We start from the raw sequence: 22178 nt of genomic DNA, 5'->3' as shown, positions 1-22178 counted from the left end.
TTCATTAGGTCCCATTTGTTTATTTTTGTTTTTATTTCCATTACTCTAGGAGGTGGATCAAAAAAGATCTTGCTGTGATTTATGTCAAAGAGTGTTCTTCCTATGTTTTCCACTAAGAGTTTTATAGTGTCCGGCCTTACATTTAGGTCTCGAATCCATTTTGAGTTTATTTTTGTGTATGGTGTTAGGGAGTATTCTAATTTCATTCTTTTACATGTAGCTGTCCAGTTTTCCCAGCACCACTTATTGAAGAGACTGTCTTTTCTCCATTGTATATCTTTGTCTCCTTTGTCATAGATTAGTTGACCACAGGTGCGTGGGTTTATCTCTGGGCTTTCTATCTTGTTCCATTGATCTATGTTTCTGTTTTTGTGCCAGTACCATATTGTATTGATTACTGTAGCTTTGTAGTATAGTCTGAAGTCAGGGAGTCTGATTCCTCCAGCTCCATTTTTTTTCCCTCAAGACTGCTTTGGCTATTCAGGGTTTTTGTGTCTCCATACAACTTTAAAGATTTTTTGTTCTAGTTCCTTAAAAAATGCTGTTGGTAATTTCATAGGGATTGCATTCAATTTGTAGATTGCTTTGGGTAGTATAGTCCATTTCACAATGTTGATATTTCCAATCCAAAAACATGGTATATCTCTCCATCTGTTCGTATCATCTTTAATTTCTTTCATCAGTGTCTTATAGTTTTCTGTATACAGGTCTTTTGTCTCCCTAGGTAGGTTTATTCCTAGGTATTTTATTCTTTTTGTTGCAATGGTAAACGGGAGTGTTTCCTTAATTTCTCTTTCAGATTTTTCATCATTAGTGTATAGGTCCCATTGCAAGAGATTTCTGTGCATTAATTTTGCATTCATTAATTTTGCATTAATTTTGTATCCTGCAACTTTACCAAATTCATTGACTAGCTCTAGTAGTTTTCTGGTGGCATCTTTAGGATCCTCTGTGTATAGTATCATGTCATCTGCAAACAGTGACAGTTTTACTTCTTCTTTTCCAATTTGGATTCCTTTTATTTCTTTTTCTTCTCTGATTGCTATGGCTAGGGTTTCCAAAACCATGTTGAATAAGAGTGGTGAGAGTGGACATCCTTGTCTTGTTCCTGATCTTAGAGGAAATGATTTCAGTTTTTCACCATTGAGAATGATGTTTGCTGTGGGTCTGTCGTATATTGCCTTTATTATATTGAGGTAGGTTCCCTCTATGACCACTTTCTGGAGAGTTTTTATCATAAATGGGTGTTGAATTTTGTCAAAAGGTTTTTCTGCATCTATTGAGATGATCATATGGTTTTTATTCTTCAATTTGTTAATATGGTGTATCACATTGATTGATTTGTGTATACTGAAGAATCCTTGCATCCCTGGGATAAATCCCACTTGATCGTGGTGTATGATCCTTTTAATGTGTTGTTGGATTCTGTTTGCTAGTATTTTGTTGAGGATATTTACATCTATATTCATCAGTGATATTGGTCTGTAATTTTCTTTTTTTGTAGTATCTTTGTCTGGTTTTGGTATCAGGGTGATGGTGGCCTCATAGAATGAGTTTGGGAGTGTTCCTTCCTCTGCAATTTTTTGGAAGAGTTTGAGAAAGATGGGTGTTAGCTCTTCTCTAAATGTTTGATAGAATACACCTGTGAAGCCATCTGGTCCTGGACTTTTATTTGTTGGAAGATTTTTAATCACAGTTTCAATTTCATTACTTGTGATTGGTCTGATCATATTTTCTATTTCTTCCTGGTTCAGTCTTGGAAGGTTATACCTTTCTAAGAATTTGTCCATTCCTTCCAGGTCGTCCATTTTATTGGCATAGAGTTGCTTGTAGTAGTCTCTTAGGATGCTTTGTATTTCTGCAGTGTCTGTTGTAACTTCTCCTTTTTCATTTCTAATTTTATTGATTTGAGTCCTCTCCCTCTTTTTCTTGATGAGTCTGGCTAATGGCTTATCAATTTTGTTTATCTTCTCAAAGAACCAGCTTCTAGTTTTTTTGATCTTTGCTATTGATTTCTTTGTTTCTATTTCATTTATTTCTGCTCTGATCTTTATGACTTCTTTCCTTCTGCTAACTTTGGGTTTTGTTTGTTCTTCTTTCTCTAGTTCCTTCAGGTGTAAGGTTAGATTGTTTATTTGAGATTTTTCTTGTTTCTTGAGGTAGGCTTGTATAGCTATAAACTTCCCTCTTAGAACTGCTTTTGCTGCATCCCATAGGTTTTGGATCGTCGTGTTCTCCTTGCCATTTGTCTCTAGGTATTTTCTGATATCCTCTTTGATTTCTTCAGTGATCTCTTGGTTATTTAGTAAGGTATTGTTTAGCCTCCATGTGTTTGTGGTTTTTACATTTTTCCCCCTGTAATTCGTTTCTAATCTCATAGCGTTGTGGTCAGAAAAGATGCTTGATATGATTTCAATTTTCTTAAATTTACTGAGGCTTGATTTGTGACCCAAGATGTGATCTATCCTGGAGAATGTTCCATGCGCACTTGAGAAGAACGTGTAATCTGCTGTTTTTGGATGGAATGTCCTATAAATATCAATTAAATCTATCTGGTCTATTGTGTCATTTAAAGCTTCTGTTTCCTTCTTTATTTTCATTTTGGATGATCTGTCCATTGGTGTAAGTGAGGTGTTAAAGTCCCCCACTTTTACTGTGTTACTGTCGATTTCCTCTTTTATAGCTGTTAGCAGTTGCCTTATGTATTGAGGTGCTCCTATGTTGGGTGCATATATATTTATAATTGTTATATCTTCTTCTTGGATTGATCCCTTGATCATTATGTAGTGTCCTTCCTTGTCTCTTGTAACATTCTTTATTTGAAAGTCTCTTTTATCTTACATGAGTATAGCTACTCCAGCTTTCTTTTGATTTCCATTTGCATGGAATATCTTTTTCCATCCCCTCACTTTCAGTCTGTATGTGTCCCTAGGTCTGAAGTGGGTCTCTTGTAGACAGTATATATATGGGTCTTGTTTTTGTATCCATTCAGCAAGCCTGTGTCTTTTGGTTGGAGCATTTAATCCATTCACGTTTAAGGTAATTATCAATATGTATGTTCCTATGACCATTTTCTTAATTGTTTTGGGTGTGTTTTTGTAGGTCCTTTTCTTCTCTTGTGTTTCCCACTTAGAGAAGTTCCTTTAGCATTTGTTGTAGAGCTGGTTTGGTGGTGCTGAATTCTCTTAGCTTTTGCTTGTCTGAAAAGCTTTTGATTTCTCTATCGAATCTGAATGAGATCCTTGCCGGGTAGAGTAATCTTGGTTGTAGGTTCTTCCCTTTCATCCCTTTAAGTATATCATGCCACTCTCTCCTGGCTTGTAGAGTTTCTGCTGAGAAATAAGCTGTTAACCTTATGGGAGTTCCCTTGTATGTTATTTGTTGTTCTTCCCTTGCTGCTTTCAATATTTTTTCTTTGTCTTTAATTTTTGCCAATTTGATTACTATGTATCTCGGCGTGTTTCTCCTTGGGTTTATCCTGTATGGGACTCTCTGTGCTTCCTGGACTTGGGTGGCTATTTCCTTTCCCATGCTAGGGAAGTTTTCGACTATAATCTCTTCAAATATTTTCTCGGGTCCTTTCTCTCTCTTCTCCTTCTGGGACCCCTATAATGCAAATGTTGTTGCATTTAATGTTGTCCCAGAGGTCTCTTAGGCTGTCTACATTTCTTTCCATTCTTTTTTCTTTATTCTGTTCTGCAGCAGTGAATTCCACCATTTTGTCTTCCAGGTCACTTATCCGTTCTTCTGCCTCAGTTATTCTGCTATTGATTCCTTCTAGTGTAGTTTTCATTTCAGTTATTGTATTGTTCATCTCTGTTTGTTTGCTCTTTAATTCTTCTAGGTCTTTGTTAAACATTTCTTGCATCTTCTTGATCTTTGCCTCCATTCTTTTTCCGAGGTCCTGGATCATCTTCACTATCATTATTCTGAATTCTTTTTCTGGAAGGTTGCCTGTCTCCACTTCATTTAGTTGTTTTTCTGGGGTTTTATCTTGTTCCTTCATCTGGTACATAGCCCTCTGCGTTTTCATCTTGTCTATCTTTCTGTGAATGTGGTTTTTGTTCCACAGGCTGCAGGATTGTAGTTCATCTTGCTTCTTCTGTCTGCCCTCTGGTGGATGTGGCTATCTAAGAGGCTTGTGCAAGTTTCCTGATGGGAGGGACTGGGGGTGGGTAGACCTGACTGTTGCCTTGGTGGGCAGAGCTCAGTAAAACTTTAATCCGCTTGACTGCTCATTGGTGGGTCTGGGTTCCCTCCTTGTTGGTTGTTTGGCCCGAGGGAACCCAACACTGGAACCTACCTGGGCTCTTTGGTGGGGCTAATGGCAGACTCTGGGAGGGCTCATGCCAAGGAGTACTTCCCGGAACTTCTGCTGCCAGTGTCCTTGTCCCCATGGTGAGCCACAGCCACCCCCCGCCTCTGCAGGAGACCCTCCAACACTAGCAGGTAGGTCTGGTTCAGTCTCCCCTGGGGTCACTGCTCCTTCCCCTGGGTCCCGATGCGCACACTACTTTGTGTGTGCCCTCCAAGAGTGGAGTCTCTGTTTCCCCCAGTCCTGTCGAAGTCCTGCAATCAAATCCCACTAGCCTTCAAGGTCTGATTCTCTAGGAATTCCTCCTCCCGTTGCTGGACCCCCAGGTTGGGAAGGCTGACGTGGGGCTCAGAACCTTCACTCCAGTGGGTGGATTTCTGTGGTATAAGTGTTCTCCAGTCTGTGAGTCACCCACCCAGCAGTTATGGGATTTGATTTTACTGTGATTGCGCCCCTCCTACTGTCTCATTGTGGCTGCTCCTTTGTCTTTGGATGTGGGGTATCTTTTTTGGTGAGTTCCAGTGTCCTCCTGTCGATGATTGTCCAGCAGCTAGTTGTGATTCTGGTGTTCTCGCAAGAGGGAGTGAGAGCACGTCCTTCTACTCCGCCATCTTGGTTCAGGTCCGAACATCTCTTGTTAAACTCTTATGCATTTTATTTTTGATGGTATTGTAAATGGAACTGTTTTCTCAATTTTATTTTCAGATTGTTCATTGCAAGTGTATAGAAATACAATTGATTTTGGTATATTGATCTTGTACCTTGACATCTGATGAACTTATTTGCTAGTTCTAATAGTCTTTTTTAGCACATTCCTTAGGATTTGTTATATACAAGATCATGTCATGTGCAAATAGAGATAGTCTTACTTCTTTTTCAATCTGGGTGATTTCTATTTCATTTTCTTGCCTAATTGACCTAGCATGAACCTGCAGTATAATGTTAAATAGAAGCAGTAAGAGCAGACATTCTTTTCTTATTTTTGATCTCACAGGGAAGCAGTCTTTCAGCATTAAGTATGATTTAAGCTGTGGGTTTGCCTTTGTTCTTGAAAGATAGTTTTGCTGAATACATAATCCTAAATTTGCAGTTACTTCTTTCAGTACATAATGGTATTATTCCACTGTTTTCAGATTTCCTTGTTGTGACTAAAACTTCAGCTGTCAGCTTACTTATCATTCATATGCAGATGATCTGTCTTTTATCTCTGGCTACTTTTAAGACGGGTTTTTTTGGGTGTTTTTGGTGATCTGCAGTTTCACCATGATGTGTGTAGGTAGATTTCTTTTATATTTTTCTACTGGGATTCATTAAGTTTCCTAGATATTTGTGTCTCTCAACAGTTCTACATAATTCACAGATGTTATCTCTTCAAATATTGTCTTCCTACTCATGTTCTCTATTACACATCTCTAGAACTCTGATTAGATATATGTCAAACCTTCTCACTATATTCTCCATGTATAAAGTTCTCTTTTATTTTTATCACTTTCTTATATTTCTGAGCTATATGTATATACCTCTCTCTTTGCTAAATCTTACAGTTTATTAATTATCTCTTCAGCAACATCTGATGTGCTATTTAATCCATACGTTGAGTTTTTAATTTCAAATATTATACATTTTTATGTGTAAAATGTACGTTGTTTCAAAATAACAAAGAACTTTGTTATTTCTCTATTGCCTTTCCTTATGGTCAGGTTCATATCAAACAACCTGTGCACTGAGCTACCTGCTTCATGGGGTGGTCAAATCCTGCATAGATGTGGTGTTCATTCACTTTCTCCCTTCCCATCGCACAGGGTAACAGAATGCAAAGAAAACCAAAAAAGCTGTACACACTATAAAAAGTAAAAAAAAAAAAAAAGATACAAGTGAACTTATTTATAAAACAGAAACAGACTCACAGACTTCAAAAACAAATGTATGGTTATCAAAGGGGAAATGTGGGGGGGGGGATAAATTAGGAGCTTGGGATTAACATACACACACTACTATATATAAAACAGATAACCAACAAGGACCTACTGTATAGCACAGGGAACTCTACTCAACATTCTGCAATAACCTATATGGCAAAAGAATCTGAAAAAGAATGGATATATGTATATGTATAACTGAATCACTTTACTGTGCACCTGAAACTAACACAATATTGTAAATCAACTATACTCCAATATAAAATAAAAACTTAAATTAAAAAAATGTTTATGTTGTTTCTTTTTCACATCTGCTGTGTTATTTGTTAAAATGTGTGGTTTTTTGCTCATTTTCTTCTGGCTTGTCTTACTTGTTTAAACATATTGAATGTAGTTATTATATAATGTCAGAAAATTCCAGTCTATAAATTCTTTGAGGTTCCCTGTCTACTTTCCATCATTTCTGCTGGCTCTCCCCCATTATGATTTGTACATTTTTGACTGTGAGTTATTCGTTTTGCTAATAATTTTATCTGTAGTAATTCTTTGAGGTCAGGAATAAAGCTGAGTTCCTCTAAAGAGGATTATCCTTTGCTTCTGACATTTGCCAAGTGTGGGACCACTTTCTTTTAAATTGTTTCACTTTTTTTTTTAATGCCAAATATATAGCATGAAAATAGAATGTGAATCCATATACAGGGTGGATTATGGGTAGACATTTTGATACAAGTTTTATTCTCTTCTACCCAGTGCCCAAGTTGGTACAGGCAAGTTTCAGTGCTGTTTCCTTCTCCAGTTTACTTCTCATCCATCTATACACTGAGAAGAAGTTTTTGTAGGGGGAAACCTCGGCTTACTCAGAGGTCTACAGTTAGAATCCTACTTTGATCAGGCTCTAGGCTTTGACTCCTGTTCTCCATGATCCATATAGCTATCAAGGTAAAAGCTCAAGGTCTTCAAGGTTTAGCATAAACCATGAAGATTAAATCTGGCATTGGCACTCACACCCAGATATCTGCTTTTATTTTTATTTTTTACCTCTACAGATTCCTTCCTTTCATGTCAGTACAGCAGTCCACTTTAAAAGGGTTGTAAAAGAAATTCATAGAGATTTTAGATTTTTCAAATGAGAAGGCTATTTAGGGTAACTAATCCCTATACTGGTTACTGCTGGAAACAAAAATACACTCTAAGCAAGTTGACATTGAAAATATTCAGAAAAATAATAGTCTCTTTTGTTTTCAAAATCTCCATTAAAAGAATTTCTATGACCTCCCTATGGTAGACTGTCAAAATGGCCAAATTCTTCCCTTCTCTGTATTCACACCATTGAAATCTGATTCTGTAGGCCCTCACACAAAAGGCAAAGTTTGTTTCTCCATGATCTTGAATCTGGGTTGGCCATTTGACTTGTTTTGGCCAATGGGACATTAGCAAGTATAACATAAGCTGAGGCTTGAAAAGATCTTGTTTAGTGAAGTCTGCTCTCTTGTTGAATTTGGAACTCTGAGACCACCATGGAAACAAGTCCAAGCCAGACTGCTGGAGGATGAGAAGCCAAATGGAGGTACTCAGGTCAACCTGCCAACCACTGCCAGCAGACCCACCATAACATCATGATGAGGCGAGGAGAGATAAGCAGAGCCAGGTCAGATTGGAAGAAGTGCCCAGCCAACCCAGAGAATTAAGAGCTAAATAAAAGATTGTTTTAAACTATTAAATTTTGGCTTAAGGCAAAACATAACAAATACAACCTCTTAAGAATATAACTGTAGAGTCATGGCTCAAATCTCCTTATAACAATTTTATTCTCATTACTCTTTGCCCTGTTTCAATTTCTGGGGATGTAAAAATGGTCACCCGCCAAGATACTCTTGCAGGTCAACTTGCACTAAAGGGGTATGCCAATCCTCAATATAAAATACAAACCACATGAAGTTTTGCCAAGATGGCGGAGTAGAAGGATATGAACTCACCTTCTCTCACAAAAACAACAAAACCATAACTAACTGCTGAACAACTATCAACAACAACAACAAAAACACTGGAACCTACCAAAAAAGATATTGTACATCCAAAGACAAAGAAGGAGCCACTTTGAGACGGTAGGAGGGGTGCAATTGCAATAAAATCAAATCCCATACCTGCTGAGTGGGTGACCCACAAGCTGGAATATAATTATATCAAAGAGGTTCTCCCACAGGAGAGAAAGTTCTGAGCCTCACATCAGGCTCCCCAGCCTGGGGGGTCTGGCATCAGGAGGAGGAGCCCTCAGAGCATCTGGCTTTGAAGACCAGTGGAGTTTGATCGCAGGAATTCCACAGGACTGGGGGAAACAGAAAACTCCACTCTTGGAGGGTGCACACAAGGGCTCATGCACACCAGAACCCAGGGGAAAAAGCAGTGACCTCATAGGATCCTGGGCCAAAACTATTTGCCAGTATTGGAGGGTCTCCTGTGGAGGCAGGGGGGTGGCTGTGGCTCACTGCAGGGACAAAGACACTGGTGGCAGTAGTTCTGGGGAGTACTCATTGGCGTGAGCCCTCCCAGAGGCCACCATTTTCTCACTAAGACCTGGCCCCACCAAACAGCCTTTAGGCTCCAGTGCTGGGACACCTCAGGCTAAACAACAAACAGGGCTGGAAAACAGCCCCACCCATCAGCAGACAGGCTGCCTGAAGTCTTCCTGAGCCCACAGCTTCCCGCTAATCACACCTCTTGACACGGCCCTGCCAACCAGAGGGACAAGACACAGCTCCACCCACCAGTGGGCAGGCACCAGTCCCTCCCACCAGGAAGCCTGCACAAGCTTCTTGGACCAGCCTCATCCACCAGGGGGAAGACAGCAGAAGCAAGAAGAATTATAATCCTGCAGCCTGCGGAACAGAAACCGCAATCACAGAAAGCTAGACAAAATGAGATGACACAGAAATATGTCCCAGGTGAAGGAACAAGATGAAATCACAGAAGAACAACTAAATGAAGTGGAGATAGGCAATATACCCGAAAAAGAATTCAGAGTAATGATGGTAAAGATGATCCAAGATCTTGGAAAAAGAATGGAGGCACAGACTGAGAAGATACAAGAAATGTTTAACAAAGAGCTAGAAGATCTAAAGAACAAACAGAGATGAACAATTCAATAACTGAAATGAAAAATACACTAGAAGGAATCAACAGCAGAATAAATGAGGCAGAATGAATAAGTGAGCTGAAAGACAGCATGGTGGAAATCACTGCCATAGAAAAGCAAAAAGAATGAAAAGAAATGAGGACAGTCTAAGAGACCTCTGGGACAACATTAAACACACCAACATTTGCATTATAGGGGTCCCAGAAGGAGGAGGAGAGAGAGAGAGAGAAAGGACCTGAGAAAATATTTGAAGAGATAACAGCCAAAAATTTCCCTAGCATGGGAAAGGAAACAGTCATCCAAGTCCAGGAAGTGCAAAGACTCCCAGGCAGGATAATCCAAGGAGGAACACACCAAGACACATAGTAATCAAACTGACAAAAAATAAAGACAGAAAGAAAATATTAAAAGCCACAAGGGAAAAGCAACAAATAACATACAAGGGAATATCCATAAGGTTATCAGCTGATTTTTCAGCAGAAACTCTGCAGGTCAGAGGGAGTGGCATGATATACTTAAAATGATGAAAGGGAAAAACCTATAACCAAAAATACTCTTCCCAGCAAGGCTCTTGTTCAGCTTTGACAGAGAAATCAAAAGCTTTACAGACAAGCAAAAGCTAAAAGAATTCAGCACCACCAGACCAGCTTTACAACAAATGGTAAAGGAATTTCTCTACATGGAAAAGAAAAGGCCACACATAGAAATAAGAAAATTATGAATGGAAAAGCTCACTGGTAAAGGCAAACATATAGTAAAGGTAGGAAATCATCTACACAAATATGATATCAAAACCGGCAACTGTGAGGAGAATACAAATGCAGGATATTGGAAATGCATTTGAAATTAAAAGACCACCAATTGAAAACAACCTTGTATATATATAGACTGCTATATCAAAACCTCATGGTAACCACAAACCGAAAACCTACAGTAAATACACACAGAAAAAGGAAAAGGAATCTAAACACAACACTAAAATTAGTCATAAAATCATAAGAGAAGAGAACAAAAGAGGAAGGGGAGAAAAAAGACCTGCAAAAACAAATCCAAAACAATTAACAAAATGGCAATAAGAACGTACATATTGATAACTACCTTAAATGTAAATGGATTAAATGTTCCAACCAAAAGACACAGACTGGCTGAATGGATACAAAAACAAGATCCGTTTATATGCTGTCTACAGGAGACCCACTTCAGATCTAGGGACACATACAGACTGAAAGTGAGGGGGTGGAAAAAGGTATGCCATGCAAATAGAAATCAAAAGAAAGCTGAAGTAGCAATACTCATATCAGACAAAATAGACTGTTACAAGAGACAAAGAAGGACACTACATTATGATCAAGGGATCAATCCAAGAAGAAGATATAACAATTGTAAATATATATGTATCCAATGTAGGAGCACCTCAATATATAAGGCAAATGCTAGCAGCCGTAAAAGGAGAAATCGACAGTAACACAATGATAGTGGGAGAATTTAACAATCCACTTACATCAATGGACAGATCATCCAGACAGAAGATCAATAAGGAAACACAGGCCTTAAATGACAAATTAGATCAGATGGACTTAACTGATATTTATAGAACATTCCATCCAAAAGCAGCAGAATACATTTTCTTCTCAAGTGCACATGGAACATTCTCCAGGATAGATCATATCCTGGGCCACAAATCAAGCCTCAGTAAATTTAAGAAAATTGAAATCATATCAAGCATCTTTTCTGACTACAACACTATGAGACTAGAAATCAATTACAGGAAAAAATCCTGTAAAAAACACAAACACATGGAGGCTAAACAATATGTTACTAAATACTCAATGGATCACTGAAGAAATCAAAGAGGAAATCGCAAAATACCTAGGAACAAACGAAAACAAAAACACGATGGTCCAAAACCTACGGGATGCAGCAAAAGCAGTTCTAAGAGGGAAGTTTATAGCAATACAATCTTACCTGAGGAAACAAGAAAAATCTCAAAGAAACAACCTAAACTTACACCTAAAGCAAATAGAGAAAGAAGAACAAACAAAACCCAAAGTTAGCCAAAGGAAAGAAGTCATAAAGACCAGAGCAGAAATAAATGAAACAGAGATGAAGAAAACAAAATCAAAGATCAATGAAGCTAAAACTTGTTTCTTTAAAAAGATAAACTAAATTGATAAACCTTTAGCCAGACTCATCAAGAAAAAAAGGGAGAGGGCTCAAATTAACAAAGTAACAAATGAAAAAGGAGACATTACAACTGATGCCACAGAAATACAAAGGATTGTAAGAGACTACTAGAAACAACCATATTCCAATAAAATGGACAACCTAGAAGAAATGGACAAATTCTTAGAAAGGTACAACCTTCCAAGACTGAACCAGGAAGAAACAGAAAATATGAACAGACCAATCACAAGTACTGAAACTGAAACAGTGATTAAAAAACTTCCAACAAACGAAAGCCCAGGACCAGATGACTTCACAGGTGCATTCCATCAAACATTTAGAGAAGAGTTAACACCAATCCTTCTGAAATTCTTCCAAAAATTTGCAGAGGGAGGAACATTCCCAAGCTTATTCTATGAGGCCACCCTGATAGCAAAACCAGAGAAAGATATCACAAAAAAAGAAAATTACAGGTCAATATCACGGATGAACATAGATGCAAAAATCCTCAACAAAATACTAGCAAACTGAATCAACAATACATTAAAAGGATCATACACCACTAAAAAGGATCATACACCATTAAAAAGGATCATACACCTAGATCAACTGGAATTTATTTCAGGGAAGCAAGGATTCTTCAATATTCACAAATCAATCAGTGTGATAAACCACATTAACAAACTGAAGGATAAAAACCATATAATCATCTCAATAGATGCAGGAAAAGCTTATGACAAAATTCAACACCAATTTATGATAAAACCCTCCAGAAAGTGGGCATGGAGGGAACTTACATCAACATAATAAAGGCCATATATGACAAACCCACAGCTAACATCATTCTCAATGGTGAAAAGCTAAAAGCATTCCCTGTAAAATCAGGAACAAGGCAAGGATGTCCACTCTCACCACTTTTATTCAACATAGTTTTGGAAGTCCTAGCCATGGCAATCAGAGAAGAAAAAGAAATAAAAGGAATCCAAACTGGAAAAGAAGAAGTAAAACTGTCACTGTTTGCAGATGACATGATACTATACCTAGAAAACTCTAAAGATGCTACCAGAAAACTACTAGAGCTCATCAATGAATTTGGTAAAGTTGTGGGATACAAAATTAATACACAGAAATCTCTTGCATTTCTATACACTAACAATGAAAGATCAGAAAGAGAAATTAAGGAAGCACTCCCATTTACCATAGCATCAAAGACAATAAAATACCCAGGAATAGACCTACCTTAGGAGGCAAAAGACCTGTACTCTGAAAACTGTAAGATGTTGATGGAAGAAATTGAAGATGACACAAACAGACAGAAAGATATACCATGTTCTTCAACTGAAAGAATCAATACTGTCCAAATGATTATACTATCCAAGGCAATCTACAGATTCAATGCAATCCCTATCAAATTACCAATGGCATTTTTCACAGAACTAGAACAAAAAATTTAAAAATTTGTGTGGAAACACGAAAGATCCAGAATAGCCTAAGCAATCCTGAGAAAGAAAAACGGAACTTGAGGAATCAGGCTCCCTGACTTCAGACTATACTGCAAAGCTAAAGTCATCAAAACGGTATGGTACTGGCACAAAAACAAAAACAATGGAACAGGATAGAAAGCTCAGAAATAAACCCATGCACTTATGGTCAATTAATCTATGGCAAAGGAAGCAAGATATACAATGGGGAAAAGACAGTCTCTTCAATAAGTGGTCCTGGAGAAACTGGACAGCTACATGTATAAGAATGAAATTAGGGACTTCCTTCATGGTCCAGTGGGTAAGACTCTGCACTCCCAATGCAGTGGGCCCAGGTTCAATCCCTGGTCAGGGAACTAGATCCCACATGCCACAACTAAGTGTTCGCATGCCGCAACTAAAGATTCCACGTGGTGCAACTAAAATATCCTGCATGCCATAATTAAAAGATCCTGCATGCTGCAACTAAGGATCCCGCATGCTGCAATGAAGGTCCCCCATGCTGCAACTAAGATCCAACACAGCCAAATAAATAAATAAATACAAAAAAAGCTTTAAAAAAAGAATTAAATTAGAACATTCTTTAATACCATACACAAACTAAACTCAAAATGGATTAAAGACCTAAATGTGAGACCAGATACTATAAAACTCTTAGAGGAAAACATAGGCAGAAATCTTTGACACATCACAGCAATATCTTTTTTGATCCATCTCCTAGAGTAATGAAATAGAAACAAATATAAACAAATGGGACCTAATTAAACTCAAAAGCTTTTGAACAGCAAAGGAAACAATAAACAAAATGCAAAGATAACCCACAGAATGGGACAAAATATTTGCAAACAATGTGACTGACAAGGGATTAATCTCCAAAATATACAAACGTTTCATGCAGTTCAATATCAAAAAAACAAACAATCCAATCAAAAAATGGGCAGAAGACCTAAATAGACATTTCTCCAAAGAAGACATACAGATGGTCAACATGAAAAGATGCTCAACATTGCTAATTATTAGAGAAATGCAAATCAAAACTGTAATGAGGTGTCACCTCACACCAGTCAGAATGGCCATCATCAAAAAGTCTACAAACAATAAATGCTGGAGAGGATGTGGAGAAAAGGGAACCCTCGTACACTGTTGGTGGGAATGTAAATTGGTAAAACCACTATGGAGAACAGTATGGAGGTTCCTTAAAAAACTAATAATAGAGCTACCAAATTATCCAGCAATCCCACTTCTGGGCATATATTTGGAGAAACCCATGGTTCAAAAGGATACATGCACCCCAATGTTCACTGCAGTGCTGTTTACAATAGGCAAGGTGAAGCAACCTAAATGTCCATCAATAGACAAATGGATAAAGAAGATGTGGTACATATATACAATCGAATATTACTCTGCCATTAAAAAAGCATGAAATAATGCCATTTGCAGCAACACAGATGGACAGAGAAAGACAAATATCACATGATATAGCTTACATGCGAAATCTTAAAAAATGATACAAATGAAATTATTTACAAAACAGAAACAGACTCACAGCCTTAGAAAACAAACTTATGGTTACCAAAGGGGAAAGGTTGGGAGGGAGTGATAAATTGGGAGTTTGTGATTGACATATATACACACCACTATATTTAAAATAGATAACCAACAAGGATCCACTGTAAAGCATAGGGAACTTCAGTCAGTATTCTGTAATGGGGGCGGAGTCAAGATGATGGTGTGGGAAGACAGGGAGTTTGCATCTCTCCACAACTAGGGTGACTTCTGGATGCTGGTGGGGGACCTTGATACCCAAGGAGATGGGAGGAATTCCCAAGCAAACCAGTAGGACGTGGGGGGACTGAGAGGAGAGGAGAAGCAGAGGCCGGACAGGACCAGTGCCCCTGAGGGGTGGCTGAGATGGGGGAGGGGTTCCCATGCCTGGAGGGACCCACAGGGGCTCAGATAAGGGGGGAACGTGCCCAGCGTTTCCCCTGCCCAATGGGCGGGGGAAGTCTGCCCAGCTCTTGGGCCTGGTCCATCACCCACAGAGGCCCTCTCTGGGCCGCGTTGGTCCTGGGAGTGTAGGACGGAGGCCAGGGGAGAACAGGAGAGGCAGGCAGGAGGGGCCTTCCAGGACCGGAGGGGCGGGAGAGGAGCAGAGGGCATTTGCCCCGCCCACTCAGGCCCAGGAAGCCTGCTGGGCTCCAGGTGGGGTCCCCCGCCCTCTGAGACCAGAGGCACAAGGCACGCCTGGGCCTCTTCTGTTCCGTTCAGCCTAAGCCCCACACCTCCACACCCCCCAGGGCCTTTTCCAGCCCTGTGGGTCCTAAGCATAGGCCCCACCCACTGCCCAAACCCCACCCCTGCTTAGGTCCCACCCTCCACAGCCAAGGCCTTTTCCCCCATTTTTTTTTCTTTTTCTTTTTCTTTTCCTTCCTCCTCTTTTTTACTATTGTCATATTGTTGTACCTTCTGGTTATTGATTCATCTATATTTTTATTTTTATATTCTTTCTAACATACCTGTTAGTTTCCTAGTCTAATTTTATTTTTCACTTTGTTATTGTCCTTTTTTTTTTTTGCCACCCCACACGGCTTGCTGGATCTTGGTTCACTAGCCGGGGGTCAGGCCGAAGCTCCTGCAGTGGGAGCTCCAAGTCCAAACCACTGGACTAACAGACAACCTCAGACCCCAGGGAATATTCATCAGAGTGAGGTCTCATGGAGGTCCTCATCTCAGCACCAAGACTCAGCTCTACCAAACAGCCTACAAACTTCAGTGTTGGAAGCCTCAGGCCAAACAACCAGTAAGACAGGAATACAATCTCACTCATAAAAAAAAAAAAGAGAGAGATGGCAAAAAAATATGTCACAGATGAAGGAGCAAGGTAAAAACCTATAAGACCAAATAAATGAAGAGGAAATAGGCAATGTACCTGAAAAAGAATTCACAGTAATGATAGTAAATATGATCTAGAATCTCAGAAATAGAATGGAGGCACGGATTGAGAAAATACAAGAAATGTTTATCAAAGATCTAGAAGAACTAAAGAACAAACAAACAGAGATGAACAACACAATAACTGAAACGAAAAATACACTAGAAGGAATCAATAAAAGAACAACTGAGGCAGAAGAACGAATAAATGAGCTGGAAGACAAAATGGTGGAAATAACTGCCAAGGAGCAGAATAAAGAAAAAAAGAATGAAAAGAATTGAAGACAATCTCAGAGACCTCTGGGACAATACTAAACGCACCAACATTCGAATTACGGGGGTCCCAGGAGAAGAAGAGAAAAGAAAGGGTCCGAGAAAATATTTGAAGAGATTATAGTGGAAAACTTCCCTAACATGAGAAAGGAAATAGTCACACAAGTCCAGGAAGCACAGAGAGTCCCATACGGATAAACCCTAGGAGAAACAAACCAAGTCACATATTGATCAAACTAACAAAAATTAAATTCAAAGAAAAAATATTAAAAGCAGCAAGGGAAAAACAAAAAATAACATACAAAGGAATCCCCATAAGGTTATCAGCTGATTCTTCAGTAGAAACTCTGCAGTCCAGAAGGGAGTGGCAGGATATACTTAAAGTGATGAAAGAGAAAAACCTACAACCAAGATTACTCTACCCAGCAAGGATCTCATTCAGACTTGACGGAGAAATCAAAAGCTTTTCAGACAAGCAAAAGCTAAGAGAATTCAGCACCACCAAACCAGCTTTACAACAAATGCTAAAGAAAATTCTTCAGGCAGGAAACACAAGAGAAGAAAAAGACCCACAAAAACAAACCCAAAACAATTAAGAAAATACATATCGATAATAACCTTGAATGAAAATGGATTAAATGCCCCAACCAAAAGACACAGACTGGCTGAATGGATACAAAAACAAGACCCATATATATATATGCTGTCTACAAGAGACCCACTTCAGACCTAGGGACACCTACAGACTGAAACTGAAGGGATGGAAAAAGATACTCCATGCAAATGGAAATCAAAAGAAAGCTGGAGTAGCAATACTCATATCAGATAAAATAGACTTTAAAATAAAGACTGTTACAAGAGATAAGGAGGGACACTACATAATGATCAAGGGATCAATCCAAGAAGAAGATGTAACAACTATAAATGTTTATGCACCCAACATAGGAGCACCTCAATACATAAGGCAAATGCTAACAACCATGAAAGGAGAAATCGACAGTAACACAATAATAGTAGGGGATTTAACACCCCGCTTACACCAATGGACAGATCATCCAAACAGAAAATAAATAAGGAAACACAAGCTTTAATTGACACAATAGACCAGATAGATTTAATTGATATTTATAGAACATTCCACCCGAAAGTGGCAGAATACATTTTCTTCCCAGGTGCACACAGAACATTCTCCAGGATAGATGACATCTTGGGTCACAAATCAAGCCTTGGAAAATTTAAGAAAATTGAAATTGTATCAAGCATCTTTTCTGACCACAATGCTAAGATACTGGAAATTAATTACAGGAAAAAGACTGTAAAAAACACAAATACATGGTGGCTAAACAGTGCACTATTAAATAACCAAGAGATCACTGAAGAACTCAAAGAAGGACACAGGGAGGGGGAAGGGTAAGCTGGGACGAAGTGAGAGAGTGGCATGGACATATATACACTACCAAACGTAAAATAGATAGCTAGTGGGAAGCAGCCGCATAGCACAGGGAGATCAGCTCGGTGCTTTGCGACGACCTAGAGGGGTGGGATAGGGAGGGTGGGAGGGAGGCTCAAGAGGGCAGGGATATGGGGATATATGTATGCATATGGCTGATTCACTTTGTTGTACAACAGAAACTAACACAGTACTGTGAAGCAATTATACTCCAATAAAGATGTATTAAAAAAATATATTCTGTAATAACCTAAATGGGAAAAGAATTTGAAAAAGAATAGATATATGTATATGTAGAACTGAATCACTTTGCTGTCCACCTTTGCTGTAACACAACATTGTAAATCAACTATACTCGAATATAAAATAAAAATTTTTTAAATAAAATGAAATAAAAACCACACAATTAAAATATACCCCATATAAGTTTCTATAAATAAATTAGGGAATATGAATATGAGATTTATTTGCTCAGTGAAGAGTCCAGTTAGATCCTGGGGAAAGAAATTTGCAACTTTAATGACGGCAGAGGAAGTCAATTTCAGATACATGAGGCTGAGGTTTAGTAGCAGATACTAAAATGAACAGATCTGGGGATTTCAGTTGACCTTAAATTCAATATACACCAGTGGTGTGAAGTGGCTTCTCGGGAAGTTCATTCAATATCAGTCACATTAAAGAAATGTAGTCCTTGCTGTATTTGGCAGACCTTGAGAAGTATGGTCTGTTTTGGGTAGTAGGCTTTAGGAATGATAGTGACAAACCAGAAAGGATCAAGGAAGAAGACTTCAGGATGATTATACAAGTTGGAATCATTTCAGATGAGGCCCAGTTTAAGGACCTGCAATATAACTGTGTATGTGGGGCAGACCTGGCTACAAGTATGTGAAAGGCAGCCACCGGCAAAAGCAACCACAAAGAGCTCATCAAACCCCATGAGGACAAATCTAAAACCAACAAGTGTAAGTTAAAGGTTTGAGGTCAAACATTTTCTAAACTCACAGAGCAATCCAACATCAGAATGGCTTCTCTGTGGAACAGGAAGCCTGGAAGAAAAGTTCAAGAAGTGGAGGCTGGAGTGGCATTAGACAGGGACACTGGGGAGAGAGTGTTGTCCTGTTTGGGCCAGAGGGCTCTCTGGGCTCCTTCAGCCGAGTCCCTCCTTTCCTGCTGCTAGTGAGCCTTCTTCCTTTGGGAATGCTTAGCTGGGTTGAGCTAAGGTTTTATAAATTAGCCATGGGTAAGCTGTCACAATTAGAGGTAACGCAGCGTCCACCTGCTCCCAAATTACAAACCTTACTGAAGTCAAGACGTACCTTCTCCCTTGTTAAACCTAACCTCTGAGGATTGTCACACTCATGTCAGAGCCATGCCAAATTTTAGCCGTTACAGCTTGCTCTTTCATTGGCTCTCAAATTGATTTATAGGCACAAGCCAGTAGTCTTCTCAGATGTGTAAGATAAGCTTGCAGGATTGCCTTTTTCCTTCTGGGTCAGTGCTTCCACTCTGGGGTCACCAGGCTCCCTTTCTCCCCCATATTCCACCGCTTCCCTCACTCTACCCTCCCTCTTCACGCCATGCTGCTGAAGGGAGAACTCTCATTACTGGCTCAAGGAAGGTCATCTTAGGCCTTTGTAGGTATCTCAATTGCCTGTGTCTGTTCTGCCTGCCCCATGGCATGTCCTGGGGTGAGAGCATGGCGAGGAATCTGAGAAGGGTGTTGGGAGATTGGGCCTCCTACCTTGACAGGTGAAGCATCTGATGTGGAAATGGTTATTGTGGACGCGAACCACCTCCCCTTTGCAGGTGTCTCCACATCGATAGCACTGGATGACATTGGAGCTGCCCCGGGGATTGTAAGGATTCTGCTGATAAGGAACTGTAAAGAGAAACAAAGAGATCACCATCCAGAAGGTCCTCATTCTTTAAAAAGTCTGCCATAAGACATGATTATAATCTTAACTGGCAGAAAAAGCAGAAAGGGTGAAAATGATTAGCAAAATACCTTCAATACATCATCAGGCTGAGTATGCCAAGCTAAGACATCTTTAGAAGGTGAATGGCATTAAGATATGAGTCCATAAATCTCCTTAAGTAGGCAGAGACTTATGAGCGAGCATAACCTTTTCTTGCAATAATGGAGGCCAAATTCACGAATGAAGAAAAATAAAAGAGGAAGTTGAGTATTTCAAGGTAAATGATCCAGAAATACTATTTCTTGGGAGATCTCTGGATCAATACCAGGCCCCAAACAAAGGGAATTTAGGTCTTGCCATTGACTCCAGGGTCTCAAGGAAATGGGTGGCTGACTCAGCCTCCAAATGGCCTTTTTGTTGAGCAAGATACAGCCCCTCTCTGCACCTCAGTTTACACATCTATAAAATGAGGACGGACAGTGGTAGCTGACTTTCTATAAAGGCATGAAGGGAGGCACTCTAGTTGGAAGGAAGTTGATGAGGCGACTCACCTTACAACTGCCTTTGAACAGCACTTCCCATAACATTGAGAAAATGTCACATGTGTATAGTTAAGAAGAAAGAGCTGGTGGAGACTATGAAGGGGCTGAAGTCACTGGGATTGCAGTGCTATGGTCAGCATTTGATGATGCTGTAGACCTATACTTGCCTTTTGAGGCTACTGATCTCTTGCTTAGATTTTCTCATGGCTACTTTTCTAGATTTCCTTTCCCTGAAATATACTTTGCTTGACCATTCTATAATCTGGTCATCTAGCATTTAATAATAGTAGGCACCTGCCTAGAACATAAAATTTCAGGGTTGGAAGGGATATTAATAGCTGTCTGGTCCAACCTCATTATATATAAACTGTTGAGATAACTTTGCCAGTGAGGAACCCAATCTTCTCTCTTGGAAGAAGTTGCTAGGGGCCCCAGGGAGAGAACCACTCAACTCCTCAATTTTTACACAAGGCTGTAGCAATAGTCCACAAACTTCTGCTCATACCCTATGAGGATAAGGCTCACTTTTGTCCTAACTATAAGGATGACCAGTTGATTGGAGGGGAATTGGTGTCTAGCATTTAGACATGTAGACTTACTGGCTAAACTCTGAATAAGCATAATATAAGTTAACCTGGACTCACAGAAACCTTGAACTGCCAAGGAACCTAGAGGTCACCTAGTTCAAGGGTTCTTGACCTAGTGTGGTAGTTGTTGTGTCTGTTCACTGAAATTTCAATCTTTTATTCTTGGCACGTGGTGTCTTGCTTGGCAATGAAATGTGAATGGAAACTGTGTGTCACTTCCAACTGGAAGCCCTAGGATCCAGTATGGTATCTGCCATATTGCCTTCCCATAGCCTAGCAGCCAGTGATACCCCCAGATGGTGTGCAGGATGCATCAGCTTGGATCCCTGGCTGAGAAGTCCTGGAGCAGAGCTCTAAGCTAACCCAGGATGAACATCTATCATGAGCCAGGAGGAATATTTGATGGCATATCTTCTAAGATTTTTTGTTACTGTAGCATACCTGACTGATACACCTGAGATCTAATATTTCTCTCTAATGAAATATAAAATTTGGTGTTATATACATTATCCTACAGCTTTTTTCAGATTCTCAAAGATGATCTCCATAACTGATCTCATCCGCCCTCCTCCTTTTAAAGTCAAGGAACAGGAAAGCAGGACTTTCGATTACCTCCCACATCTTGAATCATAAGTGCATGGTAGGGCAAAGAGCTGGTTGCTTAGCCTTGAAACTACTACTGCTGACAAATTTGCTATCTGAGGTACGAGAAAAATACCTTTCTTACAGTCTTTCTCTCAAGGAGTTCACGCCCCTTATTTAACTTTTTTTTTTCTGTCTTAAATTTAAGACAAAAGTTAAATGAGTTAGCTAGTTAACTAAAATATTAATTAACTCAGTAAACGGGTTAATACATGTAAAGCATTTCAAAACGTGCATGAAGTGCTCCACAAATGTATCCAGTGCTCCACTGGTATCATGACGATCACATCCTCCCCAAAGCTCAGAGCAATCTTTCCCCACCCCCAGAATGTCCACAAACATTCTCCTTAGTCCTGTCTCCTTTGCTTCTTTTTCTGATTCCTGCTTAATGTCCCCTGGAATATATTTCACTCTCCCATCTCCCCCCTCCCCCCAATTTTGGAGAAAAATATAGATTCTATTTATATGAGCAGTGTAATGATCTACTACCGTTAAGGGAAACAAAGCCGTAGGTCTGAAAATAAAATAGGAATAAATAGTATAATCATCACCATCAATAACGAGAGCTCTTGAAAGTATCCAAAGTCCCTCCAGAATCACTACACAAACTTTCATCTACCTCTTCTAATTGATCCCACCTTATTGCTCAAGAGCCAGCAAGATCAATTAAATTTTTCATAATTTGATTTTCTGGGGAGATGGATTAGTGATCACGGTTTTCAGTCAAAACTCAATCTTTGAACCATTCAAATAAAAAGCCATAAAATCAGAGTGAGGGGATGGATTGGGAAAACAGACCTTCTGGGGCAGAGTACCCATGGGCTCC

At 39.4% G+C, this 22178-nt stretch overlaps 1 protein-coding gene across 7 annotated transcripts in view; it reads right to left on the bottom strand.

The window, feature by feature from the left end:
- ABLIM3 (actin binding LIM protein family member 3) overlaps positions 1-22178 on the bottom strand; it is a 185163-nt gene that overhangs the window by 81572 nt on the left and 81413 nt on the right. For all 7 annotated transcript variants that reach the window (XM_082382713.1, XM_082382719.1, XM_082382715.1 and 4 more), the window contains one exon: positions 19407-19544. In XM_082382713.1, coding sequence (XP_082238839.1) covers positions 19407-19544 — 138 coding nt within the window. The remainder of the gene's footprint in view (positions 1-19406; positions 19545-22178) is intronic.

Source organism: Balaenoptera borealis, assembly GCF_965194805.1.
Source record: "Balaenoptera borealis genome assembly, chromosome: 2".
Classification (NCBI taxonomy): Eukaryota; Metazoa; Chordata; class Mammalia; order Artiodactyla; family Balaenopteridae; genus Balaenoptera; species Balaenoptera borealis.
Note: the sequence above shows the minus strand (reverse complement) of the source record. Positions and strands in the feature narration are given on the sequence as shown.